The sequence below is a fragment of the Raphanus sativus genome, chromosome 3, assembly GCF_000801105.2.
Source record: "Raphanus sativus cultivar WK10039 chromosome 3, ASM80110v3, whole genome shotgun sequence".
NCBI lineage: Eukaryota > Viridiplantae > Streptophyta > Magnoliopsida > Brassicales > Brassicaceae > Raphanus > Raphanus sativus.
This window is the reverse complement of record NC_079513.1, coordinates 1976495-1990872: the sequence shown is the minus strand read 5'-3', so window position 1 is coordinate 1990872 and position 14378 is coordinate 1976495. Positions and strand designations below refer to the sequence as shown.

General features: G+C 33.2%; 1 protein-coding gene across 1 annotated transcript; it reads left to right on the top strand.

Moving 5' to 3' along the window:
* Positions 1-1798: 1798 nt before the first annotated feature.
* Positions 1799-4799, top strand: LOC130509791 (uncharacterized). Its single transcript, XM_057005985.1, has 2 exons — positions 1799-2196; positions 4415-4799. The coding sequence occupies exons 1-2, from the start codon at positions 1799-1801 to the stop codon at positions 4797-4799; spliced, it is 783 nt and encodes a 260-aa protein (XP_056861965.1).
* Positions 4800-14378: the final 9579 nt, after the last annotated feature.

Sequence of the window (14378 nt, the reverse complement as noted above, 5' to 3'; positions counted from 1 at the left end):
TATTAAATTTAATATTCGTGGTAATATGATATATAATAATAAATATTAACAATATTAAAAATGTTTTAAGTACACAATTAGTTATAAATAAGTAATTTATAATTTGTTCATTGCAATAATAAGTCTACTCTCTATAATGTAAGGTATATTGTTTATAAATAATATTTGTTTTCATCCTAGATTTAACATTTTATTGTTATTTTAACAATTTTATGTGTGATAGATTAATTTTTATTAATTTAGTTGTTTTTCTTTATGCTTTTCTTTAAGTTTTTGTTTTTTACTTTGGTTATTGTTTTCTCAGCTACAGTTTTTGTTGAACGTATTCATATTTATTGTTAAATCAATCGCACAATTTGAACATTGTTATGAATCATGAAGTGGATGATCCATAACCAAGATCGTACAAGTTTAAGACTAGAGTCCGTTGGAGGTTTACATCCAGCCACAAGGAAGACCTATTCAACCTTAGTCTTTATGAGTTGACCATGTCATTATGTAGAGTATCTTTGTAATCAATTCTCCCTTTGACTCCACCTTGTATGAACCACTATATATAGTGGTGTAAGCAATAAAAAATAATACAACACATTCTCACAAACTTTCTCTTAAATCTTAACACGTAATCAGCACATAAACTCTCTCCACCTGAGCAAGCTCTCCTCCGGCAACCTCATCTCCTCTGGCGCTCAGCCTTGTTTTCTGCCCAGCCAGTCTTCACAGCCCCTCGCCGGCCACTTCTCCACCTCTCTCCACCATCCGCGGATCATTCTCCTCTCTCTTTTAAGGTGGTCCATTCAGAATCCTTGTGGTGAAAAGGTAAAATAATCTAACCCTAAAATCTAAGAACACCACATATCTGAATTTTGATTATAAAGATCTATATGAATCTGAATTTTATATGAATCCTAAAACTTATAAAACAATAGAAATCTATAGATATTATAAAAAGAAAAAAAATCTGTAGATCTAAAATCATCTCAAATATTAATCTTGAATCCATGATCTATATGAATCATGATTTTAAGAACCTTTTGAATCATAAACAAAAATTATTGAAAGATTGAAAATCCCCTTAGCTAAAAGCCATTCATAAAATCGGCTGCTCCTCTCTCCTTTTGTCATCCATGAATCCGGATTTGATGAAAGATTAAAAACCCATGATTGAATCCTCTGATTGGCCTTATTACCAGATGTGAAAACATGAATGTATAATCTGGCCTAATCAAAAACCCCATCAAAATCCTCAAACCAAACTGATGTGATGTTTGCCAAATAAAATCGGCCATTACACACATCAAGCTCTTTCTCTTGCTTGGTTTCACAACCAGCAAAATACAATATCCAAAATTCAAAAACAATCATGATCACCCTAAAGCCAAAATCGTTTTTGATCCTTTGTGATCATTCAAAATCAGAATAAATGAAATATTCAAACCCATCAATGAAAATCTTTGACCATTGATGTCTGATTTTGAAACTGAAATTTTTTTTTTTGAAAAACTTTTACGATTGTTTAAATGAATTTTTTTTGACTAAAGTAAATATTTATTTCAAATATTATAAACTATAATCTAGTTTTTAAAATTAGTTTAAATTTTAAATACTAGTTTTGAAAACATTTGATTATAAAGTTATCATTTGATCACATAGTTATTATTAATCAACCTTGAAATCAATTTTTATGATTGAATTTTATTAGTGATGATTGAAAAATATAAAACATTTCAAACATTCAAAATCCCCATTGATCATGCATCCATGAATTGATCATCTTATTATGAATCCTTATCCCTTTATGGATGATTTGATTCAGATGTCGAAAATCAACAATCTTGAGTATGCTGCCCTCAATCTCTCCGAAGACAATTACCTTCAATGGGCACTTGACACCAAGATCATCTTGAAATCCAAAAACCTTGGTGCTTGTATCACTGATGGCAATGAGTCATCTGAGAAGGATAGATACAGTGCGATCTTAATCATACGACATCACCTTGCTGAAAGTCTCAAAGACCAATACCTCACTATTGAGAATCCTCTGGAACTTTGGACAGAACTGAAATCCAGATATGATCACCAGAGGACGGTGCTCTTACCAAAGGCCCTATATGATTGGAGGAACCTAAGGATCCAAGACTTTAAGTCTGTGGATGAGTATAACTCTCTATTCAAGATAGTCTCAAAGTTGAAACTGTGTGGAGAGACTATCACTGATGCTGACATGTTAGAGAAGACATTCTCTACATTCCACACAAGAAATGTTTTGCTTCAGCAACAATACCGAGAAAAGGGTTTCTCCACCTATGCAAATTTGATCTCTTGTTTGTTGCTAGCTGAGCAAAACAATGAGTTACTCATGAGGAATAGTGAGATGAGGCCTCCAGGTGCTAAGGCATTACTTGAGGCACATGCGGCCATAGAGCCAAAAGATGAGTCTCCAAAGAAAGAGTCAAACCATACCCGTGTGAAAGGCCGTGGAAAATGGCAAGGGCGTGACCGTGGGTATCAAACACGACCACACCATGGTCGGGGCCGAGGCCGAGGTTACCAAGCTGGCCGTGGGTATAAGTATGACTTTAAAACCCATGGCTCGACCAAATCACCTTGCCAACAGTGTGGGATGACCAATCATTGGGCTAACCGATGCAGAACTCCCCAGCACCTTGTTAAACTCTACCAGGAGAGCATAAAGAGAAATAATCTGTGGCCCACTGGGTCCATCGCGATGGTGAGAATGATTTCGACCATGAGAATGATGACCTTCTTGGATTTGAGACTTTGGATTGCATTAAAGAGGCCAATTAAGATTTCGACATCATGTTGCTCTTGTCTTTGCATTTCCCTTTGGCTTTATGTTTTTGTTCTACTACTTTGAAATAAAGTTCTATCTATGAAATAAATTTGATTTTATATATCCAGTTAAACTTTCTAAAAAACATTTAAACAAAGCCAAATAAAACATTCTTATACTTAAGACATGTCTAAGATAATGATCCTTGTCTATTTTTCAGAAATGAAAGAAGACAAGAACATGCTAGTGGTGGATAGTGGATCAAGCCACACTATATTAAAAGAGAAAATATATTTTGTTAACCTCACTCTAAAAAGTACCGATATCAATACTATAGCAGGCACGGCCAGTCTTATTGAAGGCCATGGCCAGGCCCACTTAATGATGCCTAATGGCACGCATCTAGAAATCTCTAATGCATTATACTCTCCTAAATCAAAGAGAAATTTGCTAAGTTTCAAAGACATTTGTATGAATGGTCTACATATTGAAACTAAGTGCGAGGGAAAGAAAGAATTTCTTTTGATTTATGAAAATGCCCAAGGCCATAAGAAAGTCCTAAAGACTATCCCTGCTATATCTATGGGTCTTTATTGTGCCCATATAAACTTGATCGAGGTTAATGTCACAATGACTAAAGAGTTCAGAGAAGCCTTTAACCAATGGCACGACAGGCTCAGCCATCCTGGTTCGGCTATGATGCGTAAAATACTCTTGAACTCAACTTGCCATTCCTTGAAAGATAGGAAATATGTCCCTAAGAGCTTCCCATGTGTTCCATGCTCACAAGGGAAATTAATAATAAGGACATCACCTGTAAAGGTGGTTAAGGAAACATTAAACTTTCTGGAAAGGATTCAAGGCGATATATGTGGACCAATACACTCATCTTGTGGGATATTTCGATATTTTATTATTCTCATTGATGCATCGACCAGATGGTCGCATGTTTCTTTATTATCCACTAGAAACCTGGCATTTTCTAGATTACTAGCCCAGATCATAAGACTGAGAGCCCACTTTCCAATTTTTCACTTAAAACTATTCGTCTTGACAATGCTAATGAATTCAGTTTCCAAGCTTTTAATGATTAATGTATGTCCATGGGGGTAAGTGTGGAACACTCCGTGGTACATGTACCAACACAGAATGGATTGGCCGAATCCTTCATTATTCTCCATCCCAATTACTCTCGGGTCATGAGCCAGACGTGTCCCATATCAAAACATTTGGATGTTCTGTGTATGTTCCTATTGCACCACCACAGAGAACAAAAATATGACCTCAAAGGAGGATGGGAATATATGTTGGATTTGACTCTCCCACCATTATTAAATATCTTGAGCCAACAACAGGAGATTTGTTTAAGGCCAGATATGCAGATTGTCATTTTGATGAATCTGAGTACCCAACATTAGGGGGAGAGAATAACAATCTGGGCAAAGCAATAATATGGAATCAAACATCCTTATCATGGCAAGATCCTCGGACTCAATCATGTGATTTAGAGGTCCAAAAAATAATTCCTTTGCAAAAGCTAGCTAATCAATTGCTTGATTCCTTTGCTGACCCGAAAAGAGTGACTAAGTCCTATATACCAGCTTGTAATGCACCAATAAGTATTGATGTCCATGATGGACACAATCAAGTGGCTACAGAGTCTAAAGCACGTCTAAAACGTGGTAGACCAATTGGTTCCAAAGGTAAAGGACCTCGGAAATTAAAGAAAGGTGCAAAAGAAACCGAAGTCATAGATTGTCCAAACAAGGCCGAAATGGCCATGCCTAAGGTACCAACCAATGAGACTCGGGACGCCAAGCCTCATGGTACTGAAGGTGCAAATGATGAGATCTCAATTAATTATCTTATGTCTGGGACAAGATGGAACCGAAAAGATGGCGACATCGATGATATATTTGCTTATAAAGTAACCCTTGATATGATGGACTTAAATGAGGATCATCAACCCGCGTCTATTTTAGAGTGCACTCAAAGATCAGATTGAATCAAATGGAAAGAAGCCATAAATGTGGAGTTAGAATCATTAAAGAAAAGGAATGTCTTTGGATCGATTATCCTGACACCTTCTAATATTAATCCATTGGAATATAAGTGGGTCTTTGTGAGGAAGAGAAATGAACATGGTTCAATTGTAAGATACAAAGCACGGTTTGTAGCACAAGGATTCTCACAAATTTCAGGAATCGATTATGAGGAGACATACTCCCCGGTGGTGGATGCAACTACATTTCGATTTTTACTAAGTCTGGTCATAAAAAAAATATGGATATGCGGTTGATGGATGTTGTAACCGCATACCTTTATGGTCCACTGGATAATGAAATATATATATATATATATATATATGAGATTACCAGAGGGTATTGAGCTTAAAGCTAACAAAGGTTCTCGAGAAGAACACTGCATACGGCTGAGAATCCTTATATGGACTTAAGCAAAGTGGTTGAATGTGGTATAATCATTTAAGCGAATACCTTGCCAAAGAAGGCTATAAGAACGACCCTATCAGTCCATGTATCTTTATAAAGAAGTTTGCAAACAATGGATTTGTTATCATAGCAGTGTATGTTGATGATTTGAACATCATTGGAACCTCTGGGGAAATCGCCCAAACAGTTGATTATCTCAAGAAAGAGTTTGAAATGAAAGACCTAGGTAAAACCAAAGTCTGTTTAGGGTTGCAACTTGAGTACATGAAAGGAGGAATCCTTGTGCATCAAATGGCATATACTGAAAAAGTACTCAAGAGATTTTATATGAACCAGGCTCACCCATTGACCAGCCCAATGGTCGTTAGGTCCCTTGATTTGGACACTGACCCATTCGGTCCTAAGAAGGACGATGAGGATGTTCTGGGTCCAGAAGTGCCATACCTCAGTGCCATAGGAGCATTAATGTATTTGGCTAGCCACACTAGACCAGATATATGTTTCGCCATGAACCTCCTATCAATATTTAGTTCTTGTCCGACCCAAAGGCACTGGAACGGAATTAAACATATCCTACGTTACCTACAAGGAACTAAGGAATTGGGTCTATTTTATACCAATGAAACCAAAGATGGTTTGGTAGGCTTTGCAGATGCAGGCTACTTATCTGATCCACACCATGGTCGGTCCCAAACCGGTTATGTGTTCACTCATGGTGGTACTGCGATTTCATGGCGATCCATGAAACAAACCATAGCAGCCACTTCATCTAATCACTCAGAAATCTTAGCCATGCATGAGGCAAGTCGTGAGTGTGTATGGTTGAGATCTATGACCCAACACATCCGATCAGATAGTGGTATGGTCGAGGACAATGGTCCGACCATCATATATGAGGACAATGCGGCCTGCATTGCTCAACTCAAGGACGGGTATATAAAACGTGACAGAACCAAACATATACTACCCAAGTTCTTCTTTACCCATGAGTTGCACAAAGCTGGAAAGGTCGATATCCTACAGATTTGGTCTAGCGAAAATTCAGCCGACCTCTTCACCAAGTCATTGCCTACCAGCACATTCAGGAAGCTCACGCAGCAGATTGACATGCGTAGACTCAAGGACCTTCAGTGATGTTCAAATCAGGGGGAGTAATGTGTGTTGTACTCTTTTTCCTTAACTATGGTTTTATCCCAATGAGTTTTCCTAGTAAGGTTTTAATGAGGCAACATTAGCATGTTACAAGCCCGATATGGTTATGGCATCCAAGGGGGAGTGTTATGAATCATGAAGTGGATGGTCCATAACCAAGACCATACAAGTTCAAGACTAGAGTCCATTGGAGGTTTACATCCAGCCACATGGAAGACCCATTCAACCTTAGTCTTTATGAGTTTGACCATGTCATTATGTAGAGTATCTTTGCAATCAATTCTCCCTTTGACTCCATCTTGTATGAACCAATATATATATAGTGGTGTAAGCAATAAGAAATAATACAACACATTCTCACAAACCCTCTCTCAAATCTTAACAAACATCGCTTTGTAGTTGTTGATACTTGATCATTTGCTTCAAACAAGGTGGTTATTTCTTTCTGTTCCATTTTCTGTTCCATTCACACTGCACATCTACATTATCTATATTATTAAAACTGAATCATCTTTAACAATTGTTCGGAAACATATCTTAAAAAAAAATCTATTTGGAAGCCTATATAGCAATATAAAAAAGAATATAATGTTGTTTGGGTAAACATATATAGCATTATATTAAGAAAAAAAGTAATGAACTTATATGTTATTAACAATTCCATTATATTATGAGAAACATATCTAGGCAATCTTTAAAATAGACGAAAATGGTTTAATCTAATTATCTAAAAATATTTTTTATTTGAAATAATCATAAAACAAAATTTAAAATTTATATACATATTTTCAAATCAAAATAATAATTTAAAATTTATTTATATCAAAAATTTATTCAAAATATACATATATTCAAAAATTGTTTTTTACTAAAATATTTTTCAATAACCATTATAAAAACTGTTTTCAATACATATAAGAAAATTGTTTACTATTCAAAAAATAAAGGAAATGATATTAGAAAAAAAAATTATTTATATGACAATATTAGTTTGTTTTTGTTATTTATATTGTCTGAGGAATAAATTTAGAGATGTCGGATCATATAAGAACTATTTCAAAATATTTAATTTGTTACTATTCTGAATATACAAATTTGAATCGTTGGGGAAAAAATAAAGTATGTAACAACCTAAATATAAAATCTGGTTAAAAATTAAAGTACGTTACTTTTTATTGTATTTTTCTTATATATATTGGATTTTTTTATTACGGTTATTGGAAAATGTTTTTGTAAAAATCATATTTTGAATATAGGGGAAATTTCCAAAAATGACTCAAATTTTGATTCTTAATACAAAAGCATACCCCAAATTTAATCAAATGCAAAAGTAACCTAAAAGCTAGTGAAACTACAACAACCTTTTTGTAAGTCTTCTTATATAGTAGATCTTTAAAATATTTTAAAACTTTATAAAAAATATTTTGATGGGGGAAAAATGAAATCATGTAATAATAAACATTTCTAGAAGACTCAAAGAAGTCTTTTTGAGAAGTCTTTTGTATCAAAAATATTTAAACTAATTGGAACTTTTGTCTCCATATATAAACAAAATTTACACATTCTCTTTCTTCCTCTCAAACGGATGCAACAAAAATGTAATGTTTCTTACTCTAAAATTCTCTAACATCTCTCTAATCTCTTTGAACATCAAAACACCAAACTTTATATCAATTTCTCATTTTTTTCTTATGTCTTCTCACTAATTTATCTTCTTTTTGCAGGTTTTTCATTACATGATTCTCATCTTTCACTCTTTGAAAGGTAGATCTATAAATTTTTGATATATATTTTTGTGTGTTTTATATGTTAGATTCTAAAAATTTATAGATTCAACCTAATGTGACTGTTTTGTTTATTTTGTAAGCATAAAACTTTCATTTTTGAAGTTTTTCTCTGTTTTGAAGTCATTTCAATGTTTTTGAATTTGCATGTTATTTCATATATGAGACAAACTTTAAAAAAAATTCTCATAAGACTTCTCGGAAGACTTCATGGGAAATCTTCTAATGCATTTTATGTTAGAAAACTTCCCACAAAGTCTTCAGGAAGTCTTCTACCAAAGTCGTACAAATTTTGGACATGTATTTTGTGTGTTTTACAAACATATATATTGATTCTAAAAAGGTTATAGATCCAATCTAATGTGACTGTTTTGTTGATTATTTAAGAATAAAATATTATTTTTCAAGTCTTCTCTATTTTGAAGTTATTTGAATGCTTTTGAATATGTAAATTTTTAAATCTGAGACAGATTTTGGAAGACTTCTGAGACAACTCTTGGAGGAATCTCAGAAGACTTCTTGGGAAATCTTTTCTAACGTATTTTATACAAGATGACTTCCCACAAAGTCTTCAGAAAGTATTCCGAAGTCTTATGCCTAATGTGGTACAAATGGATGGTATAAAGTGGAGTCCAAAATTATTTATATTGAAGAATAATATATAGTTCAATGTGTAATAATTTTGTTTATGGTATGTTTTATGATGTGTATGTATACTATTTAGTTGTAAATTCTTTTGTAAACTTTAAGAGATGTTAATCAAATATTTGGTAAATATATTCATATTTTGCCAAAAATACTTGACAATATTAGAGTTATTAATACAGTATACCAAGAATATTTTAACAATTTTACCCACTCATAACAAAATACAATAATCCTTAGTCAAATTTACTAAAACTAAAAGAGAGGACCACTCAGAAAACTTAGTCAAATTCACAAAATATTAAAATTTAATTTGAAATCTTGATTTAAATTCTAGTTTTATATTAAAGGACAATTTGTTCTAATTGTTGAAATGTAGTAACAATATGTTTTGTCAGTTTTAAATTGAAAATGAATATATCTTGTAATATATTTGTATCATAGTTCTAAACATCAGACTACACTATCTTTTAATCCATATAATTAAAAGGCCACTACAGTTTTTGACTCGTTCTTTAAAACCAGGATATTCTTTTATTGGCTATTTTGATAAATTTTGCATGAATTATTGTTTTGTTAAAAACTGAGTTTAAGTTTAATTATAATTTTTTTAATTCAAAAGGTGATTTCATATGCAACTCAGATTTGTGGTCGAACCGGTAGATCTCACGCTCTGTATATTATCCCGTACGGATTTAATAAAACTCGCTAATTAAAAATATGAGATAGCCCGATAAAAATCCAAAACCTGTTATTAACTAGTTAGATGTAGTCTCTATTAAAATGATTTAAATAATTAAATCTAACCAAATTTGTAAGAAATAGTGATGTGGCCTCAAATAAAATCTAATTTCTTAAAGATGAATATCACGTGGTTGAATTTCATACTATCCCGATCGACTATAGTTATATTTAGGAGTGTCAAAATGAGTTACAACACTCGTGAGTTAGCTCAGCTCAGCTCATTTTTTCATGAGTATGATCACTATATTTTAAGCTCATTTAATAAATGAGTTTAATGATCGAGCTTAAAAAAGATCACGAGTTATATAAACGATCGTTAATGAACATGAGCTGACTCATGAGCTCGTTCATTTCTTATGAAAAAAGATATTTTTTATATTTATCATATTTATTTTAAAACTAAAATGTAAAGTATACATAAGTAATATAGGAGTAAAACTTTTAAAAGTTATCTATACTTTTTCCGAAGAAAGAAAAAAGAGACTATCCTGTTTAGAAATTATCAAAATCTTCTATATAAACCCACGTTAACCATATCATTTTTCTCACAAATTTCATTGATCTCAAATTTGACATAGTCTCCTCTCACTTTGCTTATCGTAACTCAGAACTCACGGTAAGTTATTTATGATTAATAGTTTTATTAAATTTTGAATAATACTATAGAAATAATTTTATCAATGTTTAATATAGTTATAATTATTTTGTGTTAGATCACGAGTTAGCTCATTTAACTCATGATCTAGATGATCCGAGTACGAGTTTATATATTGAAGTTCATATAATAAATGAGCTGATCTGAGCTAACTCATGAAAGAGCCGAGCTTACTATGAGCTGAGCTGAGCTGAGCGAGCTAGCTCATTTTGACACCCCTAGTTATATTGTTGTAGTACATTGTTATATTATAGTTTTGAGTAGTTCTGTCTTATAAAATAAACACGTGGTTATAACTGTTTTCAAGTGCTTTGTGTATAATAAAAATATTGTTGGTGTATGTATAATAAGTTTTCAAAAATATTGTGTGTATAATAAGTTTTTAATAATATTGTATGTGTATAATAAAGTAAACCACTAAATTTTTGATTTTATGGGATATATTTAATATTATTTTATTTGTGTATAATAAAATGTTTTCTTAAATGATACTAATGGGTTTTGCAAATTTGAGAATTTAATATGAATAAATTTGATTATTATGACTCAAGATCCATCATTTTGCTGGACTGCATTTGTAGTTATAAAAACCAAAAAAAAAATGCTATTAAAACTAAAATTCTTTTGAAAAGTAAGAGTATAGTACAAAATTTAAAAATTTATAAACATATTTCAAATCAAAATAATAATTTAAAATTAATTTATATCAAAAATTAATTCAAATATATACATATACTAAAAATTGATTTTACTAAAATATTTTTGATAGTTATCATTCCATTTTTAACTCAATTTAACAACTTCATTAATTATATTAACTTAACAATCATCACATCATTAGTTATATTATAATAATAATAACACTACATATTTTTATTTATTACTTTGTACCAATTATAAAAATTAAAATGTAAAATAAATGGATTTTGAATATGGTTAAAAGTTTTGTTTAATCTGTTTTGCTAAAGGTAAAAAATATGTATAGTTTATGTGAGCAAAATAATAACTTAAATCAAAATAATAAAAACATATTACATTTATTGTTATTTATTTTTCACTCTATATAACTATTTTACTAAATAAAAAAACTCTTTCCATTTCACTTAGTTTGGTCAAGCACATAAAAATAGTTTGTTTATTTTCTTACGGAATCAGTTAGGCATGAACATCTGAATACCTATTCAAGTACGGATTGTTATTTTTCAGCTATCGGGCTTTTTAATTTTGAAATTAGGCACCACTTGGTTATTATAAATTTATGTGTGAGTTTCAAGATGGATCTTCCCGAATTTGAATTAATTTGTTCTGATGTATAAGAACCTAAAAAAATTCAAATAATTTCATTCAAAAAAAAAAAATTCAAATAATTGGATATTTGTAACTATATTACCTGGTTCGATTTGACACTACAAGAAAACGCGTGTATAACGACGACAGGTTACGAGGAAATTATTTCCTCGTAAATTTACATGGTGTTTACGACTATGTTACGAGTAAAAAAATATTCGTCGTAAATTCGTTGTAAAGTTACAACGAAAACGTTTCGTCGTAAACCCAATGTAATTTTACAAGGCTTTTACGTGGAAAGCCCAATTCGTCGTAAACTCATTGTAAATATACAAGTCATTTACGACGAATCATGTAACCGTTACTTTTGGTGAAAACGTGCATATAGTGTGGTTTAAAGTAACTAACTTCGTTGTAAAATCATTGTAAATTTACGAGTGATTTACGTGGAAAGCCCAATTCGTCGTAAACTCATTGTAAATATACAAGCCATTTACGAGGAATCATATAACCGTTACTTTTGGTGAAAACGTGCATATAGTGGAGTTCAAAATAAGCTAACTTCGTTGTAAATTCGTTGTAAATAATATGTAAAAACGATGTAAAAGCAAAGTAAAACTTTTCGTTGTAAAATCCATGTTATACCTTCACCTACCACTTACGAAAATCGTCTATATATATGATCATTTCTCAATTCAAATAACACACAAACGAAATCAAAGAAAAAAAACCAGAAAAAAGAAAAACAAATGGCTGATGGCTTCAATATTTACGAGTTACGAAGTTGGATGTATTCGCATAAAGATGATTCCGGTAGAGTGACGGATGCATTTCTAAGCGGGCTAGAGACATTCATGCACCAGGCGGGCTGTACACCGATCACGCAGGAAAGCGGTAAGATGTTCTGCCCTTGTCGGAAATGCAAGAATTCAAAATTTGCTCGTAGTGAAACTGTATGGAAGCACTTACTAAACAGAGGATTTACACCACAATATTATATTTGGTATCAACATGGGGAGGGTTATGGTGGAAATGAAGCTAGTAGTAGTAATAATTTTGAAACTGCTGGTAATAGTGAAGAACCGAATCATTTGCATAATGAATCTAGTTATCATCAGGAGGAGCAGATGGTAGATCATGATAGGGTTCAAGACATGATTACTGATGCATTTTTAGAAACAACTACTACAATAGCTCATGAAACTGGAAATGTAGAAGAACCTAATTTGGATGCAAAAAGGTTTTATGAAATGTTAGATGCTGCAAATCAACCAATCTACACTGGTTGTAGAGAAGGTCTCTCTAAATTGTCTCTAGCAGCTAGGATGATGAACATTAAAACGGATCATAATTTACCTGAGAATTGCATGGATGCTTGGGCGGAGTTGTTCAAAGAGTATTTGCCAGAAGACAACGTGTCAGCTGAATCTTATTATGAGATTCAGAAATTGGTTTATAGTCTTGGGTTGCCTTCGGAGATGATAGATGTTTGCATCGACAACTGCATGATCTACTGGAAGGATGATGAGAAGTTAGAAGAGTGTCGATTCTGCAAGAAACCACGATTCAAGCCGCAAGGACGTGGGAGGAATAGGGTACCGTACCAAAGGATGTGGTACCTACCCATTAAAGACAGGTTAAAAAGATTATACCAATCGGAGAGGACTGCTGCATGGATGAGGTGGCATGCTGAACATGTCCAGAAGGATGGCGAGGTCGCTCACCCATCAGATGCAAGGGCGTGGAAACATTTCAACAAGGTATACCCAGATTTCGCTGAAAATATTCGGAATGTCTATCTTGGGTTATGCACCGATGGATTTAGTCCATTTGGTATGTCTGGGAGACAGTATTCTTTGTGGCCAGTTATTCTTACGCCGTACAACCTGCCGCCGGATATGTGCATGGAACAAGAATTTCTATTCTTGACCATATTAATCCCTGGGCCGAAGCATCCAAAACGGTCGTTGGATGTATTTCTTCAACCACTGATACAGGAGCTAAAGGAGTTGTGGTCAGAAGGGGTAAGAACTTATGATTGTTCCACGAAAACCAATTTTACGATGCGAGCAGTTCTGCTGTGGACGATAAGTGACTTTCCTGCTTATGGAATGTTGTCTGGCTGGACAACTCATGGAAGGTTATCTTGTCCATATTGTCATGGATCTACGGATGCTTTTCAACTGAAGAATGGTAGAAAGAGTTGTTGGTTTGATTGTCATCGTCGATTTCTTCCTGTTGCCCATCCTTACAGAAGAAATAAGACATTGTTTAGGAAAAACAAAGTTGTCAGAGACAGTCCTCCTCCATATCTCACAGGCCAGCAGATCGAGGAGGACATTGATTATTACGGAGCTCAGAAAACTGTGAAGCAAGGAGGAAACTGGCATGTTCCTGGTAATATGCCTGATGGGTATGGGGTTTCTCACAATTGGCATAAGAAAAGTATATTTTGGGAGCTACCTTACTGGAAAGATCTTCTTTTACGCCACAACCTGGATGTGATGCATATAGAGAAGAACTTTTTTGACAACATCATGAATACAATACTGAACGTCCCAGGAAAGACAAAAGATAACAAAAAGTCAAGGATGGACTTACCCGATATTTGCTCAAGAAGTGAGTTACATATCAAGAGCAATGGAAATGTTCCTGTTCCCATCTTTCGATTGTCATCAGAAGCGAAGTCAACTTTGTTTGACTGGGTTGCATCAGAAGTGAAGTTTCCTGATGGTTACGTTTCAAATCTGTCAAGGTGTGTTGAACGAGGTCAAAAGTTCTCAGGAATGAAGAGTCATGATTGTCATGTGTTTATGCAACGACTACTTCCATTCGCTTTTGCTGAGCTCCTTCCAACAAATGTACAT

Bases quoted from the DNA above. Each gene is read 5' to 3' on its own strand.
- LOC130509791 (XM_057005985.1), top strand. From the start codon at position 1,799: ATGGATGATTTGATTCAGATGTCGAAAATCAACAATCTTGAGTATGCT. The intron at 2,197-4,414 runs GTGTGGAGAGAC...TGCACCAATAAG, and splicing joins ATAGTCTCAAAGTTGAAACT to TATTGATGTCCATGATGGAC.